Here is a 19,911-nt window from a genome sequence, read left to right as displayed (position 1 = left end):
CCTGGGCACACGGGGAGGGCTGCGGGGAGCCGGGCAGACTCCGCGCCTACGAGGAGGCCGCCTCACCGTCCAGCAGGCACTGGCTACTACCTCGGGGCCTCTTTCTATGCATTCGAATTCGAAGCTAAACTAATTTTACTGTAAATATACGTTTTTCATTCTGTCTCTCGCCACCTCTGGAAAACATTTTCTCCCTCCAGAAACCTCCATTTCAAAGGCTGTGACGTCCCCTGCCCGGACCTGCCGTGGGAGGACCCCATGGGATGGGGGACGGGCCTGCCCTGGCCTGGCTCCTGCCACCGCGGTGCGGACATGGCGATGCCCACCTCACGTGGCCGTGGCGGCGTGCGAACTGCGAGGCACGTGGGCGTCTGTGCCCACCTGCAGGGCCGGGGCTGCCGTGTCCTCCGACCAGGCCCCACGCTCAGCCCCCGGGGGCGCAGGCCGCGGCCTGTGGCTCGCGTACCTTCATTCGCCTTAAAACAAGGGCCTGTCCTTTTGTCCCCACTCTGCGCTCTGCGGAACCTAAAGAGTAGTGCTCCCATCTTACCTCGACCCGTCTGTAAACATCCTGGACTCCCTGGACGAGGAGAAAGGGGGTTTTCTGCACGCGCACGGCAGAGGGCAGCTGCCGTGTACGGGTCCTCGCATTTCCGGAGGACGCACGGTGCTGAGCGGTCAGTGTTTCGGTGGGAAAAGCGAGTCACGCAATCGCGGGCACCGGGAGGGCAGAGGCCGCGCGCCGGGGACGGCTGCGCGGGCGAGGACAGAGCGGGGACAGCCGCGCGGGCGAGGACAGAGCCGAGGAGCCGAGCCGGCAGCAGGACGGGGCCGCGGGCCGCGGCGGGCGGTTCGTGAAGTCGTGGGTGAACCAGGGTGACGCGGGCCGTCGGGGGAGCCCGGCCGGGAGCTCGCGACATCGACCTGAGGCGAAGGTTGAACCATGGCGCGGGAGGGGCCCCCGGGGCCTCTGCAAACACCCGAGGCGGAGGCGGCGCTGCGCATCGTCGGGAAAGCCTGTGGCTGCAAGTGCGCGGCAAGTTCCAGAACCTTCTACTGCGAGAGGTGCGGACGGGAAGAGATGCTAAGAAGAGGCGACTCCCGCTTTTTTGGGGGGCGGGAGCGGCTCTCGGCCGCCTGGTCGGATGGGCCGCCCTCAGCCTGACACCCAGAGCCCCTCTGGGGAGCCGAGCAGACGTCACGGGTGGCTGCTGCCTGTACGGACTGTGTGCTTCCTGGGCACGAGGGTCAGAGTCACCTGCCAGCGACATGTCACCTGGGCCCTGGGGCCCAGGTCTCCGCAGCCAAGGCCACCAGCATGGTGCTGCCTGATGCCCTCGGCAGCTCCTGCCAGTGGCCGTGAGGTGTGGCAGCCCCCCCAGCACCCACTTGCTGTTCGGGGATCCCCCACAGCAGCTGAGCCCCCCGCGAGGCCCGCGTTAGCCCCGGCCAGACGCCAAGAGCTTGTCGGCTTCACGGCTTATCTGTCTGAGGGCGGGGAACAGACGATGCAAAGGTGGATCCAACCTGCCTCTGCAAACGGGGGTTGGGGGCGCACACGGGGGGCCCTCCTCCCGGCAGAACCCGCCCACAGCCTGCTGTGCGGACAGGGCAGACGCCAGCGCCTGTCGGCAGGCGCAGGTGCACACCCAGGCGGGTCTGGCCAGCACACCAGTGGGCGTTTCAGAAGCACAGGCTTCACCACTGTGGCTCAGCAGCAGGGAAGGGAGGGAGTCGCTGGTGGGCGAGAGGGGGAGGGAGGGAGGGCCCGGCTCCCACGCACCCCCAGGGGAAAGCGCCGAACGCTAAAAGCTCTCCAAAGTAAAATATTTACGCAAATAAGCAAGTGTTTTTCTCCAGGCGCCAGGCGGTGGTTCATGCTGTTAATCTCCTCTGGCGATGCGGGCACATGCTTTGCTGTGGACCGCAGAGGAAGGCGCCGCAGCGTGTTTGTGAGTGTGCGCGTGTTTGTGTGTGCGCACACTCGGAGGCCAGTGCGGGAGGGTGGCTCGAGGTCCCTGGGTGTGAAGCGCGTGTCTTGCAAAAGCATGGTTTCCTCCCCCTCCCGCGAACTCCTATCTGAATCTTTAGGAACTGTTTTCCCATCTTTCCTACAGCACCTGCAATTTGGTGCGCCAGCTATAACAATATCCAGGTGACAGGTTACCCAGACAACATTTGTCACGATTACAGCCGCCTGCCAGCACCGTGGAGGCGGCTGGGGCGGGCGCTTTGTGCGTTGTCGGCAGACACGGCAACCTCGTGCGCAGCATCCGTCTGCCTGGCTGGGATGCGCAGCCTTTCGAAAACACAGACACCCCCTCTTTCCTGGGATCTGTGGTTTTCAAGGACCCCCAGGGGCGACAGAGCAAAGCCGGAACCGCTCGTCACCGCCGTTCCGGGCTTGCTCCGTCCCGTCGGCACGAGCCCCGGTTCCAGTGAGCGGGGCGCGGGGAGCTGGGCCGTGCGTGACGCAGACGTCGGCCCCAGAGAAACGGCGACACACGGGGCCCCTGCGTGCGACGTGCGGCCATCGCACTGCTCCTGGGACACCTCGCCTGGCCCTGGGAGGGAGGCGCCGTGCCGCCCGCTTCTGAGAGGTGGGATGTCGAGGCCGGGGACGGCTGCGTGACATGTGCAAACTCGGCCGGCCGAGGGCGGGCGCGGGCGGCGTGGCTGCCGCGTCCCCATGCTCCCCTGCTCTGCCGTCCGGCCTGCGTGCAAGGCGGTGCTCCTGACGCAGGGGAGCCTGGGGCGGGCGGCCGTGATGCGTGCCACGCGACGGCTGCCCCGACCACCGGGGGGCTCAGGGCGGGGTGACCAGGCCGCTCGGGGCTGTCGGAGAAGCCACCCGAAGACTGCTGCTCTGGCCAGTCCCGAGGGACGCGAGCCCTGGCGGCTGCTCGGTCTTTCGCTGTCCCGCCCTCTGCAACCTGACGGTGCCGACCCCACGACGCCCCGTGTGGACACGGTGCCCAGCGAGCACCTGCCGGCTGGGTCTCACGCCCCGCACCGTGAGTCCAGGGTGGGGAGGGCAGAGCCGGCCCGCAGACCACGGGGGCCGGCGAGGACACCTGGGTGTGACGACCCGCGGCAGGAAAGAAACGGGTCTGATGACGGGAGGTTCGAGGGTTACGTGGAAATCAGTACGACCAGAAAGAAAAGGGGGAGCTTCTGCCACTGACGACAGGTGACGTGCTCAGCGGTCGTCCTGGTGATGCTCATCGAGCCACAGGACCTGGCCCTAAGCCGGAGAGCCGGCCTGCAGCCCGCACCCTGGGTCGGGGGCAGGAAGCTCAGTCGCCTGGCACTCACGATGGGTCACCGTGGAAAGAGCTTGGAGCAGCCGGTAAGGAACGGTGCGTCCCCGAGAGGAAAATGGTCCGAGGACACGTATGGACGGAACAGGGACCCACAGAGGCAGAGCCACACGTAAGTCGGCCACAGCCTCCTGGGGGGGACGACTCAGGACGGCCCCAGGCCCTGTCGCAACGAGGCGAGAACTCAGCACCTGTTTGCCGTTGTCATCGAAAGGGCGCGTCCGATCACATCGCTTTGAGCTCAGAGTCCTCGGGTGGCTCCGGCAGACTGTCAAGCTTAACTACCTGTTCATAAGTTCACGACCTTCCTGTACCTCACTGGCACACAAGCAGACGTGCTGGGGGTCTGCTGTGGGCTCGGATCAGCTAGACACCATGCCGCGTGCTGAGTTGGGTCTGGACACACACCACGCCGGGCGCCTTGCCTTTTAAATGCCCCCCTGAAAAGCCGGGGCCTGTGGGCCACTTCCTCCATGGCCTGCGCGGCGTCCCCGGCGGGCCCCGGCCCGGCCCGGCCAGCTCTCTAATCGCGAGTCAGTCTACAGCCCCTCAGGAAGGGGCCCTCTGTTCTGGTGGAGGGTGTGGCCCTCTCCCCCATCCTCCGAGGCTCCGGAAGCCTCGTATCCAAGACGCCTGTCCGCCAGGACCCCTCGCCAGGAGGCGCTGCTGGCAGGGAATCCAGTGGGCGCTCCGGCGCCGCCTGTCACCCGTGCCGGGCCGTGTCACCCTGAAAGCACCGTGGGCGCCCCGAGGCTGGCGCGTCCCACTCGCTGCTTACTTCCCACCCTCTGCACGATGCCTGGCATAGAGAAGGCTCTTAATTTGTCATGGTGGAAGGGGGACTAGATAAAGGAACTGATGATCTCTTTAAAAAATAAAAGTGGTTGCCTGTAGGGAAGTAGGAAAAATTAAGGCTTTTCATCATTGTTATCGGAGCTTCTCCTCCGAATGAAAAATTAAAAGTGAACATCTTCCCCGGGACCCAAGGCACACAATTCACACCGCGACTCCTCCAAGGCAGGAGGTGCCGGCCCCGCCGCAGAAAAAGAGGCAGCCCGGGACTCGGGAGGGAAGCCTGGGTCCGGCTCTCCCACGAGACCCAGCCTGCTGTGTCCCGGGACAAGTCACAGCAGCCCGGGCGCTTCAGAGCGGAGGGAGGCCGAGCCACGGCGGTCTCGCCGGGAGCCGTGAGTGAACGCAGCGGGCTCTGCGCTGACCACATGTGGCTCTCCACCTGCCCAGAAGCCGGGGTGCCCAGCTCACGACACAGCGGGGCCCACCCCACTCCGTTCGGAAGACGCTGGGCTGCTGTGAGCAGGATGCTTCTTCACCTCCTAGACATCTGACACATCCTCACTCCTAAAGGCCACTCCTCTGTGAGTGGCGCCCGTGTGGCCCGCTGCGGCCCCCTTACCCAGAATCACGCCGTTGGGCTCCTCCGGGGGCTGCCACACGACCCGTACCGACGAGAGCCTCACTTCCGGGAACACCAGCCTCACCGGCGGGCCTGGGGCTGCAGGGGGAGAGTCGCGTGACCGGGGTGCCCTTACGACGCTGTCGGTGCACGACAAGGCTCCGCAGGGCTCCGCGGGCTGGCCAAGCACAGCCACCACCACGGATGACATCGTCATGGGTGAAACACTCTGAGTTTCGGGCAAATGACTTGAAATCTAACTAAGGAGCAACACTGATTTTGAGGAAACACTCGTTTTTTGACCCAGCGGGGAGTCATGTGACTGGGGGTTGCAGGACGCTAGCGGCCCCGCTGCTACGTGGCTCTGTAGAGCGTGCATCGGGTGACAGTGACGGGGCGGGGCCCGGGGAGGGTGGAGTGGGCGAAGGGGTCAAGTACGCGGCCAGGGAAGGGAACTGGACTGTGGGCGGTGAGCATGCACGAGCGTGCAGAGACGCCGAGTCAGAATCTCGTCCACCTGGAAATTATATAGTGCTATTAACCAACGTCACCCCGATAAATTAAAAAATATTTTTTTCAGCAATCATTTCTTTTCTGGACTTGATATCACGAGGCAGGTATCAGGCAAATAAAAGGGCCTAAAGCCCCTCCACCCCCAAACTCTAAATGAAGGTTATAATTATTGACAATACATGTTTATAATCAATGCATTGTCCTATAAAATTGAGTGATGTGCACTAATGTATATAATGATTCTTCTGTGTGGCACGGTGCATCAATAATTAAAAAAGCAGTTTGTATCGTGGCACCACTGACTGATGGGGCCACAGGCCTTGTAAAAGGGCAGGCCAGCGTGTGTGTGGCCACCATCAGAAGAACTTCCTGTTGGAACGTGATAAGTGACTGACCCCCGGCGAGGGGCAGTGGGCCCGGAACTGCAGGCTCAGCCTGGCAGGCGGCACGCGGCTGGGCTAATTCAGAAAATCTGCCACCGTTTCCCTCCCGCCAGGTGCCGGGGGCCCTGGGGTGGCATTTTGGGGGGAAGGCCAGTGTTTTTCCCTCATGTATTTATTATTGTCTATCTAATAACGGGCAGTCAGGAGGTTAACCTTGAAGCGTTTGGCATCTGCAAGTGGAAACACCCATTTCCTGGGGGTTTAGAGTTCCATAAAAACAGGGCTCAGGCGGGAGCAGGGGTGATGTGGGCGCGGGAGGGGGTCCCACAAACACACGCCCTCCGTGGCCTAGTCTCACCTCGGATTGTGCCAACGAAGGCGTCGGCGGCGCCGGCCCAATCCAGGCACCGGGTGGGCGGATTTTTTAAGGATTCGTGCGGACACCACCGCGGGCAGCGGCCCCCCGTTTTACGGCCCCACCCCCACCCCGCCTCTCCTGCGCTGCCCGCTGCGAGGACACCCCGGGAACCTGTTTATACGATTAGGCCGTATAAACGCTCAGGGACTGGAACACAATTTTGTTTCGTGTCCTGAGCTGGAGAAAGGAGGCGGAAGGGTGTGAAGGTCGCGGCCCCGGGCGGCCCCGGCGCGCACGCACCGTCGTCCTTGGTCCGCTCCAGCACGGGCGGCGCGCTGGGCACGCCGGCGCCCACGCGCGTGAACGCCTGCACCTGCAGCTCGTACAGCGCGAACTTGCGCAGCCCGGCCAGCAGCGCCGACTGCGACTGGTTCCCGCGCACCACGTGGCTCCGCGGCTCGGGGTCCGCGTCCTGGGCCCGGAACAGGATCTGCGGCATCAACACAGGGGCGCGGTGAGCGAGCGGGAGCTGGGGGTGGCCCCGGCAGGGCGCGCCCCGGCGCAGGGCGCCCGCCGGACCTACTTCCGCCACGCGGGCACCTGCGCAGGTGCGACAGGCGCCCGCACCAGGTAGGCGGGCGGCAGCGTCCGGCCCGGGCCCGGCGGCCGAGTGGCGGCCTCGCCCTGACGCGCGGGGCCGGAGGCGGCCGCGGCAGCCACGCTGACCACGGCCACTGGAATGGGGACTCCCGAGTGACACGGATGGCCTGCTTCCCACAGCGCCGGCCAGCGGCGCCCGCCTTCCCGGTCGTGGGGCTCCTGCTCACAGGGCGCCCTCTCCCTGCCCCCTCACGTCCCAGCCCCTCATCGCTCGCCTCCCTGAACAGGTCCCCGAAAGGCCACAGGTGGCAGGGTCCTCAGGGAAGCTCTGCGAACAGCACGGGCGAGCGTTCCCTCGGGGCCAGGGGCGCGCCGTGCAGCTTTGGTCCCCGACTTCCCTCGCTGGGACGCTGCCACCAACGGCTAGAAGGGGGCACCCAGGGTCCCCAGGGTGGGGGCCAGGAGCCATGCGGAGCGGAGCGCGGGGCCTGCCCTCACGGGACACCGAACCCGCGGTGGCTCCGGGGACCGGGGGTGTGCGGCCGCTCCCCCCGGCGACGCCACTGCCCAGGTCGCAGCGGCGGTGACGCCGCCTGTGCAGACGCGCATGCGCGCCGGTAACACCTGCTCCGCGCTGGCTGTGAGCGAGGCCACTTCACGAACGACCCGCGTCTCTCTCGCGCCCGCCCTGCCTCCCCCCTCGTTTACTGGTGGGGAAACAGGCTCGGGGCGGAGGCGCTGCTGTGTGCACCCCAGTTTAATTTATGTGGAGGGGGTCACACCGCTGCCTAACCCCGGACTGTACCGAGGCTTAGATAAGACAGCTCATGCGACAGACAGGCCGGTGCCATCCCTCCCTGAGAAAACGAGAGCTCGCTGGCCTGGCGGACTGACGTGTGGTAGCGCCCTCAGGGCTTAAGCTAAGGACGGTCACCGTAAACACGTACCTTGTAGCCCAAGATGAGCCCGTTCTGGTCCTGCTCAGGTACTGAAGCCCACGTCAGTAAAATCTGGGTCGAGCTGACAGCCACGGCCGACACGTTTTCAGGAGCGGCAGAAGGAACTGCAAAGAATGAGTTAAACAGGTCGGCACCCGAAGTCTGAAGGCTTCTGTAAATAAAGGGCCAATTTCTACCCAAATAATGAAGTTGTCCTTAAAACAGCGATGTATTCTAAGCATTTCATAGCAGTCGGATTAAACCTCCAGGGTATAACAGAAATGTAAATCTCTTTAATATTAGCAACAAATTCCATAAGTCCTGGGTATTTAAGAGCTCAGTTTTATCTGAGTCCACCCAGCAAGAAAGTACATTTGGTCTGTTTTTATATTCACTTGTGGGGCCTGCGGACTTTTCGATGGGAAAGCCTCCCTGCAGACTGCGGCCCACCGGTACCCCGAAGCGTGGTGGTCTCTGAGGGGGACGGTGGGGCTGAGAGAGGGGTGTCATCATCGGCAGGAAGGGGAGGGGTGGGCACGTCCCTGTGCTGCGTGGCTTCAGATCCGTCGCATTTAATCCCCACAACCACCCGGCGGGCTAGGGAGTATTCACCCAGCTCCAGACAGAGGAAGAGAGGGACTAAAACCAGAGAAAATCGCATATGCCACATCTGAATGAGACGCTTTTATGCGCCGAGCTGGGCCTGCGGACTCAAGCTGTGCTGCGTGACTCGTGTGCGCATAGATAACGTTCCCACCCTCGTCTGTTGACATATGTCGCCGAACTGACTTGTCTTGATACATGTGCAATGGTCCAGATTTTGCGTGTGCAAAGACAACAGTCTTTAAAAACAAGGGCTTTTATCTTCCAGATGGTCTCAATTTGCTTCTCTGATTTTCTTGTCAACCCATTTAAACCTCGAACCGCTGGGACCAGAAAAGATGGATGTGCAGGTCCCCAGCAGTCAGTGGTGCCCGTTCACAGAGCAAAGCACAGCCCTCGGGCGGCCTGAAGGCGCCACCGCCCCGCAGAACCTCGGGGTGCTCACAGCGCTTCGGGCGCATGTCGCCTGTGCCAGGGCCCCGCTCCTGCCCTCTGCCACTGCTGCCAGAGCTGGGCGCGCTGGGCAGGGACAGGCCGGCGGAGCCGGGTGCGCTGGGCAGGGACAGCGCCCCACCCGAAGCCCTCATGCAGACCACCCACCCGCCAACGCGAGCACCGGCCTCGGACTGCCCAGCGAGAACCACGCTGCTGTGCCAGGGTGACTGGACTCCCGAGGGCCTGCTCCTTAGCGCAGGGGACAGTCCCTCCCGCCACACCTGCCGCCCAGGGGAGGCCCCACGCCCTGCGCGGTGAACGCCTCGGAGTCTATGTTTCATCACTGATGGTGAAAATTACCCCTAACTGAACAGTGACTGAGTCCAGCCCCGGTGGAATTCATCGCAGATTTCAGGTTAGCAGCAGGCGGCTCCAGCCAAGCATGGCCACCATTGCCCTGGACTTGGCCTGATGACTGGGCCGGACCCGGCCTCACAGACGAGGTGGGGAGGGCAGTGAGGTGCCTGAGACCCAGGGTGGGGGGGCTCCTCTCACCTGACTCCCCTGCAGCAAGGAGCCTGCCCCAGGGAGGCGTGGCCGGGGCGGGGCTGGGGGGGGCCGTCTCACCTGACTCCCCTGCAGTGAGAGACTGCCCCAGAGAGGCGGGCTGGGGCGGGGCCGTCTCACCTGACTCCCGCGTGCGTCCGCGCACCGCCTCGCTCCAGGGCCCGGCGCCCACGGCGTTGAAGGCCTGCAGCTGCAGCTCATACTCCGTCCACTCCTCCAGCTCCTCGATGGCGCACTCCCGCTCCAGCCGGCCGTGGACGACGTGGGCCAGCGCCGGCGACTGCAGGTCCGGCCGCCAGTACTTCACCCGGTAGCCCACCGACTCGGGGTTCCCGTTGTACTGGGAGTCAGGCAGGGGCTGCAACGAGCCACCGCCGCGGGGAGCTGAAGCCGCGGACCTGCCGCCCAGGGCGCGCAGGCCTGTCGCTGGGGCCGGCTGCGTGGAGGACAGCCCTGGGGCATATCCCGAGGAACCTTACTCTAAAACTTCCCCAGAACTTTTCTTCCGTGAATTAAATGAAATCCTGTCAATAAATTCGGCTGGACGTAATTTTCTTTTAACGCGTTTGGGCTTAATTTTGTAGGGAAATGTTCTGATTAAATGTCAGGCGGGGTCTCTTCCAGATCCTGAGCGTTGGCTCCGTGTTGACCTGGCTTAAGGGCTTAGGGGCCCGGCCGCAGCACCTTGGCTCCCCCCCTCCCGCCCCCCAAGAAGCCGAGAGTGACACTGCTGATTAATGATGTGGCCTGGGCTGGCCTGAGGCCCAGCACCAATTGTGAAACGCACTACTTTTCGGCTTAATGACCAGATCAGTGTGGACTAGAAGGAGGGTGTGGCTGAGAACGCCCGGGCTGCGGGGTCGCCCGCGCCCGGCACCCTGCGGCCCCTCTCGCTCCCCACTCACCACCCAGCGCAGCCGCAGGCTGGTCTCGCTGGCGGTTCTGACGGCGACGCTGGTCGGAGCCGCGTCTGGCGGCGCCTGCAGCGTCTGGATGACCCGGGACGCGGAGCTGGGGGGGCTGGTCCCCACGACGTTGCCCTGCCTCATGCGGAACCTGGGGGCGCAGCAAGGGGGCAGTCACGCTTGGGGGGGACAGGGAGGGCGGGGCAGAGCGGGAGCCCCACGCCGGTCTCTCAGGGGCTCCTGCGTGTCCCTCTCTTGCCACCTGGTCTCAATGAAAACGCAAATGACACACGCGGCCCTTTTCCCCAAAAGACGCCCCAGAGCGATAAACGTGTTGCGAGTCGGCCGCGCAGTGTCCCGGGTGGGGGCCTGGGTGGGCAGCCCTGGGCCGGGGAGCCTGCTGCTGGCTGTAGCCGGCTGGCCCGGGCGGAGGGTGGTCTCAGGGCTCAGAGTTCAGGCAGCTGTTTCACCGCACGGAAGCGCTGGAATGTCACCCCAAACGACAGCTGTGAACGCCCCGTGCCCGTCTCATGGCCGGGCAGCCACGCCCCGGTCCCCCTGGGCTCAGGAGAGCAGTGGCGGCCCCGGGGCCCAGGGCCACGGACACCACTCTGGGCAGCAGCCCTCGCCGCCGCCCGGTCTGTAGAGCGAGGGTGGGGCTGGGTGTTCGCGGAGCCCGTGTCCCCATTCCCAGGTCCGTCTCTTCTAGGTTTACAGCTACAGCTATTGGATCTGAACTTGTGCTCAAGAAAAACACCCTCGGCACCAACACACATTTGGGACAGGCTTGCTGGACGCACAGGGACTTAAGGCGGGGGCTCGGCTCTCCAGTCGCGGTTTCTGATCTCGGATGACGGCTTCCCTCGGTCTCGAAGCCCAGCAGCTCGTTCTAGGCTAAGTGTTTTCTTCTGGAAGCGAGTGTGTGGTCCGCCCTTCGACTGCCCTGATCTCAGAGGGGGCGTGAAAACGCACCGGCCTCTCTCGTCAGGTTTAAAAACGGCCCGACCCTCGGCGCGGGGCTGAAACCGGTTCCTCCCGAGACGCCGTCCCACCCCCGACCCCACGTGTGGCAGTAACGAGAAACCGCATCGCCTTCGACGAGCTGACGGGAAGTTATGACACCTCCGGCAGCTCTCGGTCACGCCGGCCCCGGTCAAGGCCAAGGATTTACGGCCCGGCTACATTTCAGGATCAAGAAGCGAAAGGGTGAGGGGCCCGGGAGGCGCTCGCGTAGCGAGACTGGCCGCGGTCACTGGGGAGGGGCGGTGCTCTGTTCACGCGTTCAAGCCCCGGGCGGCCACGGAGATCTGTCAAGGGCCACGTCTCTGCACGGTGACAAGCCACGCCCACGGGCGTCTTTCCAGCCGGCGCCTACAGACGCCTGTCACCAGCCTTGCGGGCGGCCACCTCCCTCGGGGTAGCTCCCGCCCGTGACTCCTGCTCCAACAGGGTCCGTTCACTGCTGCGGCCACTCGGAAGTGCGTCACTCACGTGCACAGGACGGGCCCTGCTCTTGCAGACAGACGCGCGCGGCCTGCCGCGGCCCCTCACCTGTAGTGTGTGTAGGGCGTGAGGTTGGGGATCTCCAGCGTCTGGGCGTCGGGCTCGCTCTCCTCCTCGTAGAGGCTGACCCACTCCTCCTCGTCTCCGATGGCGCCCACCTGCAGAGACGGGGTGCAGAGGCTGGGCGGCCGGACGAGCGCAGGGTGGGGCTGCGGCCTGTGGCCGAGTCCATGCGGCCAGCCCCTGGGCGCCTGCGTGTCTCCCAGCCACGAGCCCCCCCGAGGAGTGTGCCCTGTGCCGCAGTGTGGATGCACCTCAAAAACACGTCACGTGTGAGAAGCCAGACCCCAAAAGCCACGTGTGACTCCGTTTCATGAAGCATGCGGGATGGAGAAGCCCGCAGGGGAGGGCGCTGGGGGTGCCGGCGGCGGGGGAGGGGGGTGTGGGGCGCCTGCTCCAGGGCCCAGGTGGCGCTCTGGAGCGGGAGGGGGGCGTGGCTGTGCCGGCAGGAGGCGCCTCTCCCTGTGGTCTCCCCAGGGAAGGAGGACGGTCCCCGAGGAGGGACGGCTCTCCTGGAGCTGCCTTCTAAGGGGTGACCGCTGGCCGCCTGCAGGGCTTTCTTCTGCTGAGTGGACCGCAATGCCAAGGCCACACGGCCCTGCCGCCCGCCCACGCGAAGGACCTGGACGTGGCTGGGTGCCCACCGTCGGCCAGCCCGGGGCGGGGCAGGGGGCGCCTGGCTCCACCTGCCCTGCCTGTGTTGTTACCCCGGAAGGCGTCGCGTAGCCTCTGACCCCTGCGCCTCTCAAGGGCCTTCCCGCCCCTCCTGCTCCTCCTCTGCGCCCGGCGGGGCGGTCAGGCTGGTTCCAGGGACCCGTGGAGCGAGGGGGCAGGAGGGGGCCGTCCCGGGAGGGGCTGCAGTGCACGGGCGACGCGGCCGCACCCTCTGCCCCCGGGACCTGCATGTCAGCGCCCAGGACGCGGCGTCCGGCCAGACCGTGAGGGGACAGCCGAACGCGGCCCCGTCTTACACAGGGCGGCCGCAGGCAGGCCTCCCGAACGGGCCCGGGCTGGGTCTGCGGACGGCGGCGGCCGCGTCCGCCCACTCCGCCCTTGGGATCCGGGTTCGCTGGGACGTGGCCATGCTCGGGGGTCTGGGCTGCCGGTGGCCGCCTCTGCGCTCCTACACGGGGCCCCGTAGTGGCTAGCAGCAGGGACCACGTGGCTGAAGCCTGAGGACCCTACTCTCCGGCCCTTTCCGGACGTCGTTTGCCCGCTGCGCTCGGCATGGGCTCCGCCTGCCCGGCCCCGCTGCAGGTCTCGCCACACGCGACGCCACTTTGCCCCGCGAGCGCCCCCGAGGCGGGCTCAGGGTCGTACTCGCGGTTCCCCCGAGCTCCACGGCCCAGCCCGAGGCCCGACCTGTCGGCTTCACGGTGAACCACGCACGAGCTCAAAACCAGCACTCGAAATGGGTTCTCACACTCAGCCCCAGAAGCAAATTGTTACTGAAAATGTAATTTTAGATGCAGACCTCTGCGTGAAAACTTGAACTTCCACAACAAAAGGTTTGCAGTCCGATCTGAGGAGACCAGGCTTCTTCCCGGGCACGGCCGGAGCCCTCGCTGGGCCCCTCTGCCCCACTCAGGTTTTAGGACCATCACGACAGAGCGTTCTAGAAACTGGCTGTTTGCGAACGACGCACTGGACACAGCTGGCCGCAGACTCTTTGAAGCTGAAGTGAACGGCACTGCATGGGGAATCTGGGCTGGGGGGCTTCCTCCCCACTGAAAGCTAACGGACGGCGCCTGGCAAAGCTTAGAGCAAACGCGGACCGCCACACGTGTCAAGCCCTACTCAGCGGGCGGTGGCGTCAGCGCCATCGGGGGCCGCAGTCCCGAGGCCCCAGGACGTGCTGCCCGAGGGCGCCGGCCTCACCCGCCCACATCCGGCACCAGCTGGCCGCGAGGCTGGGCTGTGTGGACACTGGCCGCCTGGGGTCGCAGAGCCGGCCAGCCTCCCCAAGTCACCCCTCGGTCGCCGGCCTTGGGGAAGCCTCTGCAGTGGGAGGGGCCTCGGCTGTGACCCCGGGAAGCCGGCTGTAGGCAGCACCTCCAGCGCTCGCCTGTGGCTGTGCGACAGCCCTGAGCTCAGCACCCCCCGGCCTGTCACCCGCCTCACCCCACAGGTCTCTGCAGACAGAGGAGGCGCAGCGGGGGGCGGGAGGCAGGCTCCCTCCATGCTGAGCCCAGGGGCGGTAGCCGCGCTCGGAGAGCGGGCTCTGCGCAGGCCGAGCCGAGAGCTCCCTCTGGGCCGAAACCCAGAGTCAGCAGGAAAACTTGCAGGCCAAGCAGCCTGCCGGGAGCGCGGCCCCTCTGCTCCTGAGCGGTGGCCCCAGGCTGAGCCACTGAGGCCTCCGGAGAGCCGGCTCGGGGGAAGGGGACAGCTGGGGCACCGGCAGGCCGCGTGAGCGCAGCCCAGGGCCAGTCCCTGAGGCCGCGGGGCCTGCACCGTCCGCTGCGGGGTCCTCCCAGCACCCGGTCTCTCCCGTGCCCCGCTGGGTCCCCGCCCCTCCCGCTCCTGGCCTCGCAGTCCGTTCTTTATTTACGTTCAACCACTCCCTGTCTTCAGGAGCAGCAACACAGGGCAATGACGTGCGTCCCCCCACTTAAACACGCTCTGGGGGCGTCTCTGACACCAGGGTCCCTGGGTCCCCTCTGGCCGTCCAGCTGCCGCCTCTCTGGTTCCTCCTTTGTCCCCACTGACCCCAAAACGAGGTCTCCCTCAGGTCCGCCCTGGCGCCCGCCTTTGTCTCCCTCAGTGACGGCGTCCTTCCTGCTGGCACGGGGTGTCCCTGCACAGGCCACCTCAGACTGCGTGGCCTCATTGCTCCTGGCGGCCAGGTGACGTCTGAGTCCCAGCCTGGGCCGCGCCGCCCACCCCTCCTCAGTGGGCTCACAGCCCGGCCACTGGCCACCGGCCCTCTTATCCGGGGACCTGACGAGCAGGGCAGACCTGTGCCGAGGCCATGGAGCCACCCACACCAGCCGGTCCCGAGCCTGCCCCCGGCCCGCCCTGGTGCTCCCCCGTGTGGCCCCGGGTGGCACCCCAGCCCCCGCCCCCCGGAACTGCGAGGAACAAACTGTCTCCTCCGTGCGTCATCTCCCGTCTGTCAGCCTCACCGTAATCCGAACAAACATAAAAGTCGAGTGTTAAAGCACCAGGCGCCACGCCACCCCTCACTCTACGCCTTTCGCCGAGCGGCCCTCTCGGCTCGGAGCGCCAGCCTCCCCGCCAAGGCGCTCGCCGTGCGCCCTTCAAGGCCCGGCCTAGCCTCGCCTCCTACGCGGAGCCTTCCTTGACTGCCCCGGTGACTCGCTGGCTTTCCGGCGCTGTCTCAGCAGCATTTGTCAGGACAAGTCTCATCCGTACCCGTCTTCAGAGTACACTCGATCGCCCTTCCACCCCCACCCCCCAACTATGACTTTCCGGAGGCAGAAACGAGTAGGTTTTCATGTCCATGGTCTAGCACGTAGCACAAAACCTGAAACCGATCAAACTGCAGGTGTTTCATAAACGTTCGCTTGATGAACGAACGACTGAATGGAAAAACTGTAAAAACTAATGACCGGAAAAACGAATCCGACAGGCAAATCAGAATTAGGGAGAGAGACTGGGAGCAGGCCTCGCAGAGAACGGGCCTGTGACTTGTGCACCTTAATTTGGCTTGGCAGTTGTGGTCTGTACGCACACTGACCGCTGCTTCTTGAAAATGGTATGTGCAGTAAGACGCTTCTCTCGGTCCTACCTGAGCTGCCATTTGGACTGCAGCATTTTCTCCTCATGGGTATTTCTAAAAGTCCCATAATAGGGCCTAAAAGGATCTGACAGACTAATGAACAGAAAGGCCGCTTCGGACTCCTCGCCCTGCAGAGGTCGCCCACGCCGGCTGAGGGACGGAGGGCGGAAGTCACTGTGAGGCGGCCGCGACAGACGGCCAGGCAAACGGCGAACCTCATTGTCCCTCGTCGCCTCGGTGCCCGGCCGGCCGCTCGGGAGGCGCAGCGTCCCGAGGGAAGAAGCCGCCGGCCCGGCAGACGTACCAGGTGGCCGCGTCGTTACCGAAGACGCCGTTAGAGCCGGTGACAGCTCTCCTATGCATTCGAGACAGGCGATTCAGACAGAATGTCAGTCTTTCTCTTCATGTTATGAAAAAGACATTCAGTTGTGTCCGGGTTTAGTATAAGTGAAAAGCTGACAGATCGTTATCCAAAGGGCCGCGGCGGCCGTAACATCCAGCTGTGAGGGGAGGAGGAGGAGACGCCACCAGCCGTCAGCAGCCCCGGCTCTGCTCCGGGTCGAGGCCACGAGATAGAACCAGCCTGGCCCACGGCGGCGCAGGAGGGACACCCTCGGATCTGCCCCCGCCAGAGGCGACCGGCAGCCGGCGGGCGGGGGAAGACACCGAGAACGTGCTTCTCCAGGACGGAGGCAGCGGAGGCCGGGCGGCGCCGGGAGGGGCATCCTTCCGGCTGCGGGGTTTCTTGGCTCCGTTTGGGTGAATTCTAAGCACCAGAGCTTGGCTCCCAGCGGACACACTGGGCACTGGGGCGAGCCGGCTTCTGGCCCAGGGGCGAGGGCCTGCTTCTGAGCTGCGGACCCCGTCTCCTGGGGGCTCAGCCCCCTGACCAAGCCGCCCCTGCGGGACTCGGCTTCGGCCAGGCCTGCCCCGGGGCCCGCTCGCCCCCCAGGGGCTTTCCCGGGTCAGCCCAGGCCCCCGGGACGCGTCTTTCTGCGGAAGGCCACACCGGCCCCAGCAGCCTGCTCTGAGGCCAGGCCACACCGACGTTGCCGGTGCCCTGTGCCCCCGCTCACTAAGTGCTTCACGTGTGTGGGCGCCACGCCCACGCTGTCCTGCGCTGTTGCTATGCCAACAGGAGACCGCGGCCGGGCGGGGCCTCGCACCTGGTCCCCACGCGCCTGGTCCCTGTGTGCCTGGCTGCCAGGCCCTGGTCCTCCCCTCCGTGCCAACGGCCAGCGCGCACGGACGCGCCTACGTCTGGACGACGGCTCGTGCCCGACGCGCCGCCTGGCGCTCTGCTCTGACAGCCTGCCCCTCCGCCGACCCGGCTGCGGCCATACACACCCTGCAGGGCCCGGTCGGTCCCGTCCTGCAAGCTGCCGGGCCCAGGTCGGGATGGAGCACTGGGTCGTGGAATGAGGGCCTTGCTGAGGACCCGAGTGTCTCACTACGGGGAACTCCCCATGTTTCTAAGCCTGGACATCACTGAATTTATGCCACTTTCACAGACTCGTAAGGAGAGGAAAAAATCACTGAAAATACAGACACGGGAACGTGACGATTTAGAGCGACCCTTTAGGAGGGCTGCTTGTTTCTCAGGCACACGCCGGTTTTCAAAAGGAATCCACAATCGGAACCTCCTGGGCCCACGGCTTCTGCCTCTGGGGTGGGGACGTCGCCAGGCCTCGGCAGCTCCTTTCTTCCTGAGTCCTTCCTACCTGCCGCAGGCGGACGGCTTTTCATTCCTGCCCGAGGCCCCGGTTTTGCGCAGGGCTGGACCGCAGTGAGCGCCCGGGGTGCAGGAGAGGCTGAAGGTGTGGGGACGAAGTGAGTCCAGCCGGAGGGGGAGGGGACCGCCACCACCCAGAAGTCCCGGCTGCACACTGGGCTTTAAAAGTGGGGGCAGCTCCAGCTCAGAGGGACACAGCGGGGGGCGTGGGCTTCCACCTGTGTAGGAGACAGCAGGGCACCCACCCACTGCAGCCCGGGCTTCCCCTGGGGCTGGCTGCGAGGAGGCGTTCACGGCAGGTGGGGCCTCAGGCCTAGGGGCAGGAGGCCCATCCGCGCCTGGCTGGGGGGTGGTGTGCTCACCCCGCCATCCATCGCCACCTGGGATCTGGCCCCTCGCGAGACAGAGAATGTCCCTCCACACCCGGCTTCTCCGAGGAACGCGTCACTCCAGGTGACGCCGCCGTGCGTGCTGCGGGGCCACCTCGGGCACCCCGAGGGCCTTCCGCGTGGGCCCTGAGGCCCTGAGCGCCTCTCCTCTCGTCCTCAGTTACTGAGACAGCAGCACTTGGCAGTCGAGCGCTCGATTTTATTAGCCCATAACACTCTCTGTAACAGCTCCTTTTAAGAAAATGGCTACCATTATGCACAAATGAGTACTAAGTGGGCTTTTTCTCCCTTTCCATCTTCGAAATGGAAACAGTTTTATCTGCATCCACGGTGACACTGCCCCACACGAGGGAAGGCCGCGGGGGGCGGGGGGCGCTCTAGCCACGGAGGAGGGAGCCTCGGGCCGCCAGGCCGGCGGGAGAAAGGCCGGGGCAGCAGGCCGGGCGAGGGGGGCAGGGATGCGTGCAGCTGCTTGTGCGGAGTAAAACGGGGAGGGCGAACCCCAGACCTTAAGTGGGGGTTCTGGGGGGAGGCGGCGGGGAAGAGCGAGGGGCAAGCACACACGTCTCTAAACGCACCTTTGAGATCACGCAGGTAAGTTTCGTGCTCAATAAGGAATCACGGTGACAATGTTTTGCTGATTTGTTAGGAGGTAAAGTGATTTTTAAAGAAGGCAATCAATGGAGATCGAAGCAAGTGAGTAAAACAAAAGCCCTGAAATGAATGCATCTAATTCGGTATTAAGTTGGTGACATAAGCTCCAAATTCGCTCTTTTGACTGTTCATCTGTAGTGTGATGATTTCAGGACAAACACTTAAATGGCACTCAGCGGCTTACTGGTAGCGGAGCCACCGAAATTCCTATTTTGAAACTCTTTATATAGTAGTAGGGTAAATAAACAATTACGTTAATGTTTCTAAAAAACACAATTTTAGTGCAAGGGAAAGGGTAAGGTACAAATTCAACGTGATCTTAAATCCGAACTGGAAATATCGGTATGAACTCATGTTTCAGAAACATGCGCGCCCCCCTCGCTGGCCACGGCGAAGGTCCAGAAGCAACGGCCAGCAGTGGACGCGGCCCCCCTCCCCCACCCGGAGTGCCCAGGTCACGGCCTTCCAATGCCACGTGACGGTAACGGGACCCGAGGCCCCTGGCGGGGGGGCCCGGTGTGAGCCGGGGGCGGGAAGGCACAAGAGGATAGTAGGGTGTCCCGTCCCATCAGACAGCGAGGCCGCCGGCAAAGATCGGGGTGCAAGTGTCCAAGGGCACAGGACACGAGGGCTGCCCACCGGCCAGCGGGGGTCAGTTTCAGCTTCGACAGGAATAATGGCTGTGGTGGTTGAAACGCACTGAGCGCGTCAGAACCCACGCCTTCACGACGGGGCCCAGGGAGGGGGAGAGGGGCGGAGCCGGAAATTCCCGCATCGCGAGGGCAGAAACAACGCCCTGGAAGCTGGGAGGTGCAGGGACCTGGGGAGCGTGAACCCCGCCCGCCCGTGCCCGGCCACCCGCCCAGGGCGGAGGGGAGGCGCGTCTGCCCAGAGTTCCAGCTAGGGAGGGAGGACTGATAGAAAATGACCATTTTGACTACCCTGGGAAAACACTTAATCAGGCCCTTCGCTACAAGGCTGGAGGAGGAGGTGACGAGGTGGGGGCCAGGCTGGGGCTCAGTCGCGGCGTCCCCACGGGTGGGACCGGGGCACTGAGCCCCGACGTGCTGCGGTCGGAAGCACACAGTGCCGCCTGGGACGTGGGCCCAGTGACGGCGGCGGCAGTGATGGGGAGAGTCGGATGAGGTCCTGGGGCGAAGTCCCAGGCTACGGGAGGCATGGGGCCGAGGGGCGAGGAAGTGGGGGGGCACAGCTCTAAGAAGGACGTCCCACGGGGCAAGTGGCGGGTTCGTTAACAAGGCTGCGGCCCCGGGAACAGAGGGGCAGGGTCTGGGTGAGGAGAGACTCGATCTATGGGCGCCAGGGCGGGCGAGTGGCTGTCGGGGGGGGGGGGGGAGCCCCCGGGAGGGGCTACGAAGGGCACAGGGGCCGTTCGGGGGTCATGGCCGTGTCACCGTCCTGATGGCGAGGGTTCCACAGGTGTGTGGACATGGACATCTAAGGCAGGACTGACCAGACGGTACGCTCTAAATCCGCGAAGCTCATCATCTGCCAATCACACCCGGAGAAAGCTGATAAAATTTTTTAAACGATTTAAGAGACATGACAGCCAAAGGCACAGTGTGAACTTCGCGTGAATCCTGTTTTCACCAAAACCAGAGTAAAAAGATGTTTTTGAAAAGTCTGGGGAAACCTGAACGAGGTCTAACTTAAGACGACGTTAACGGATGTTGTTAATTAGGTGTGACGGTGGTATTGCAACTATGAGAGGAAGAACCCCTGTTACAGTGCCAGATGTCACGGAAACAAGACCAGCGGACAAGTGCACAGGCCGCGG

The 19,911-nt window shown here is 64.4% G+C and overlaps 1 protein-coding gene across 1 annotated transcript in view; it reads right to left on the bottom strand.

Annotated features, from left to right (window-relative positions):
* SDK1 (sidekick cell adhesion molecule 1) overlaps positions 1 to 19,911 on the bottom strand; it is a 308,508-nt gene that overhangs the window by 40,714 nt on the left and 247,883 nt on the right. Inside the window, exons 23-28 of the mRNA XM_036225179.1 lie at positions 11,588 to 11,697; positions 10,037 to 10,187; positions 9,252 to 9,489; positions 7,536 to 7,651; positions 6,289 to 6,478; positions 4,735 to 4,833 (exon numbers count right to left, since the gene is read on the bottom strand). Of these exons, the coding sequence (XP_036081072.1) occupies positions 4,735 to 4,833; positions 6,289 to 6,478; positions 7,536 to 7,651; positions 9,252 to 9,489; positions 10,037 to 10,187; positions 11,588 to 11,697 (904 nt within the window). The remainder of the gene's footprint in view (positions 1 to 4,734; positions 4,834 to 6,288; positions 6,479 to 7,535; positions 7,652 to 9,251; positions 9,490 to 10,036; positions 10,188 to 11,587; positions 11,698 to 19,911) is intronic.

This window comes from Rousettus aegyptiacus, unplaced genomic scaffold (genome assembly GCF_014176215.1).
Source record: "Rousettus aegyptiacus isolate mRouAeg1 unplaced genomic scaffold, mRouAeg1.p scaffold_m13_p_7, whole genome shotgun sequence".
NCBI lineage: Eukaryota > Metazoa > Chordata > Mammalia > Chiroptera > Pteropodidae > Rousettus > Rousettus aegyptiacus.
The sequence above is the reverse complement of the archived record's forward strand: the minus strand, read 5'-3'. Positions and strand labels throughout refer to the sequence as shown.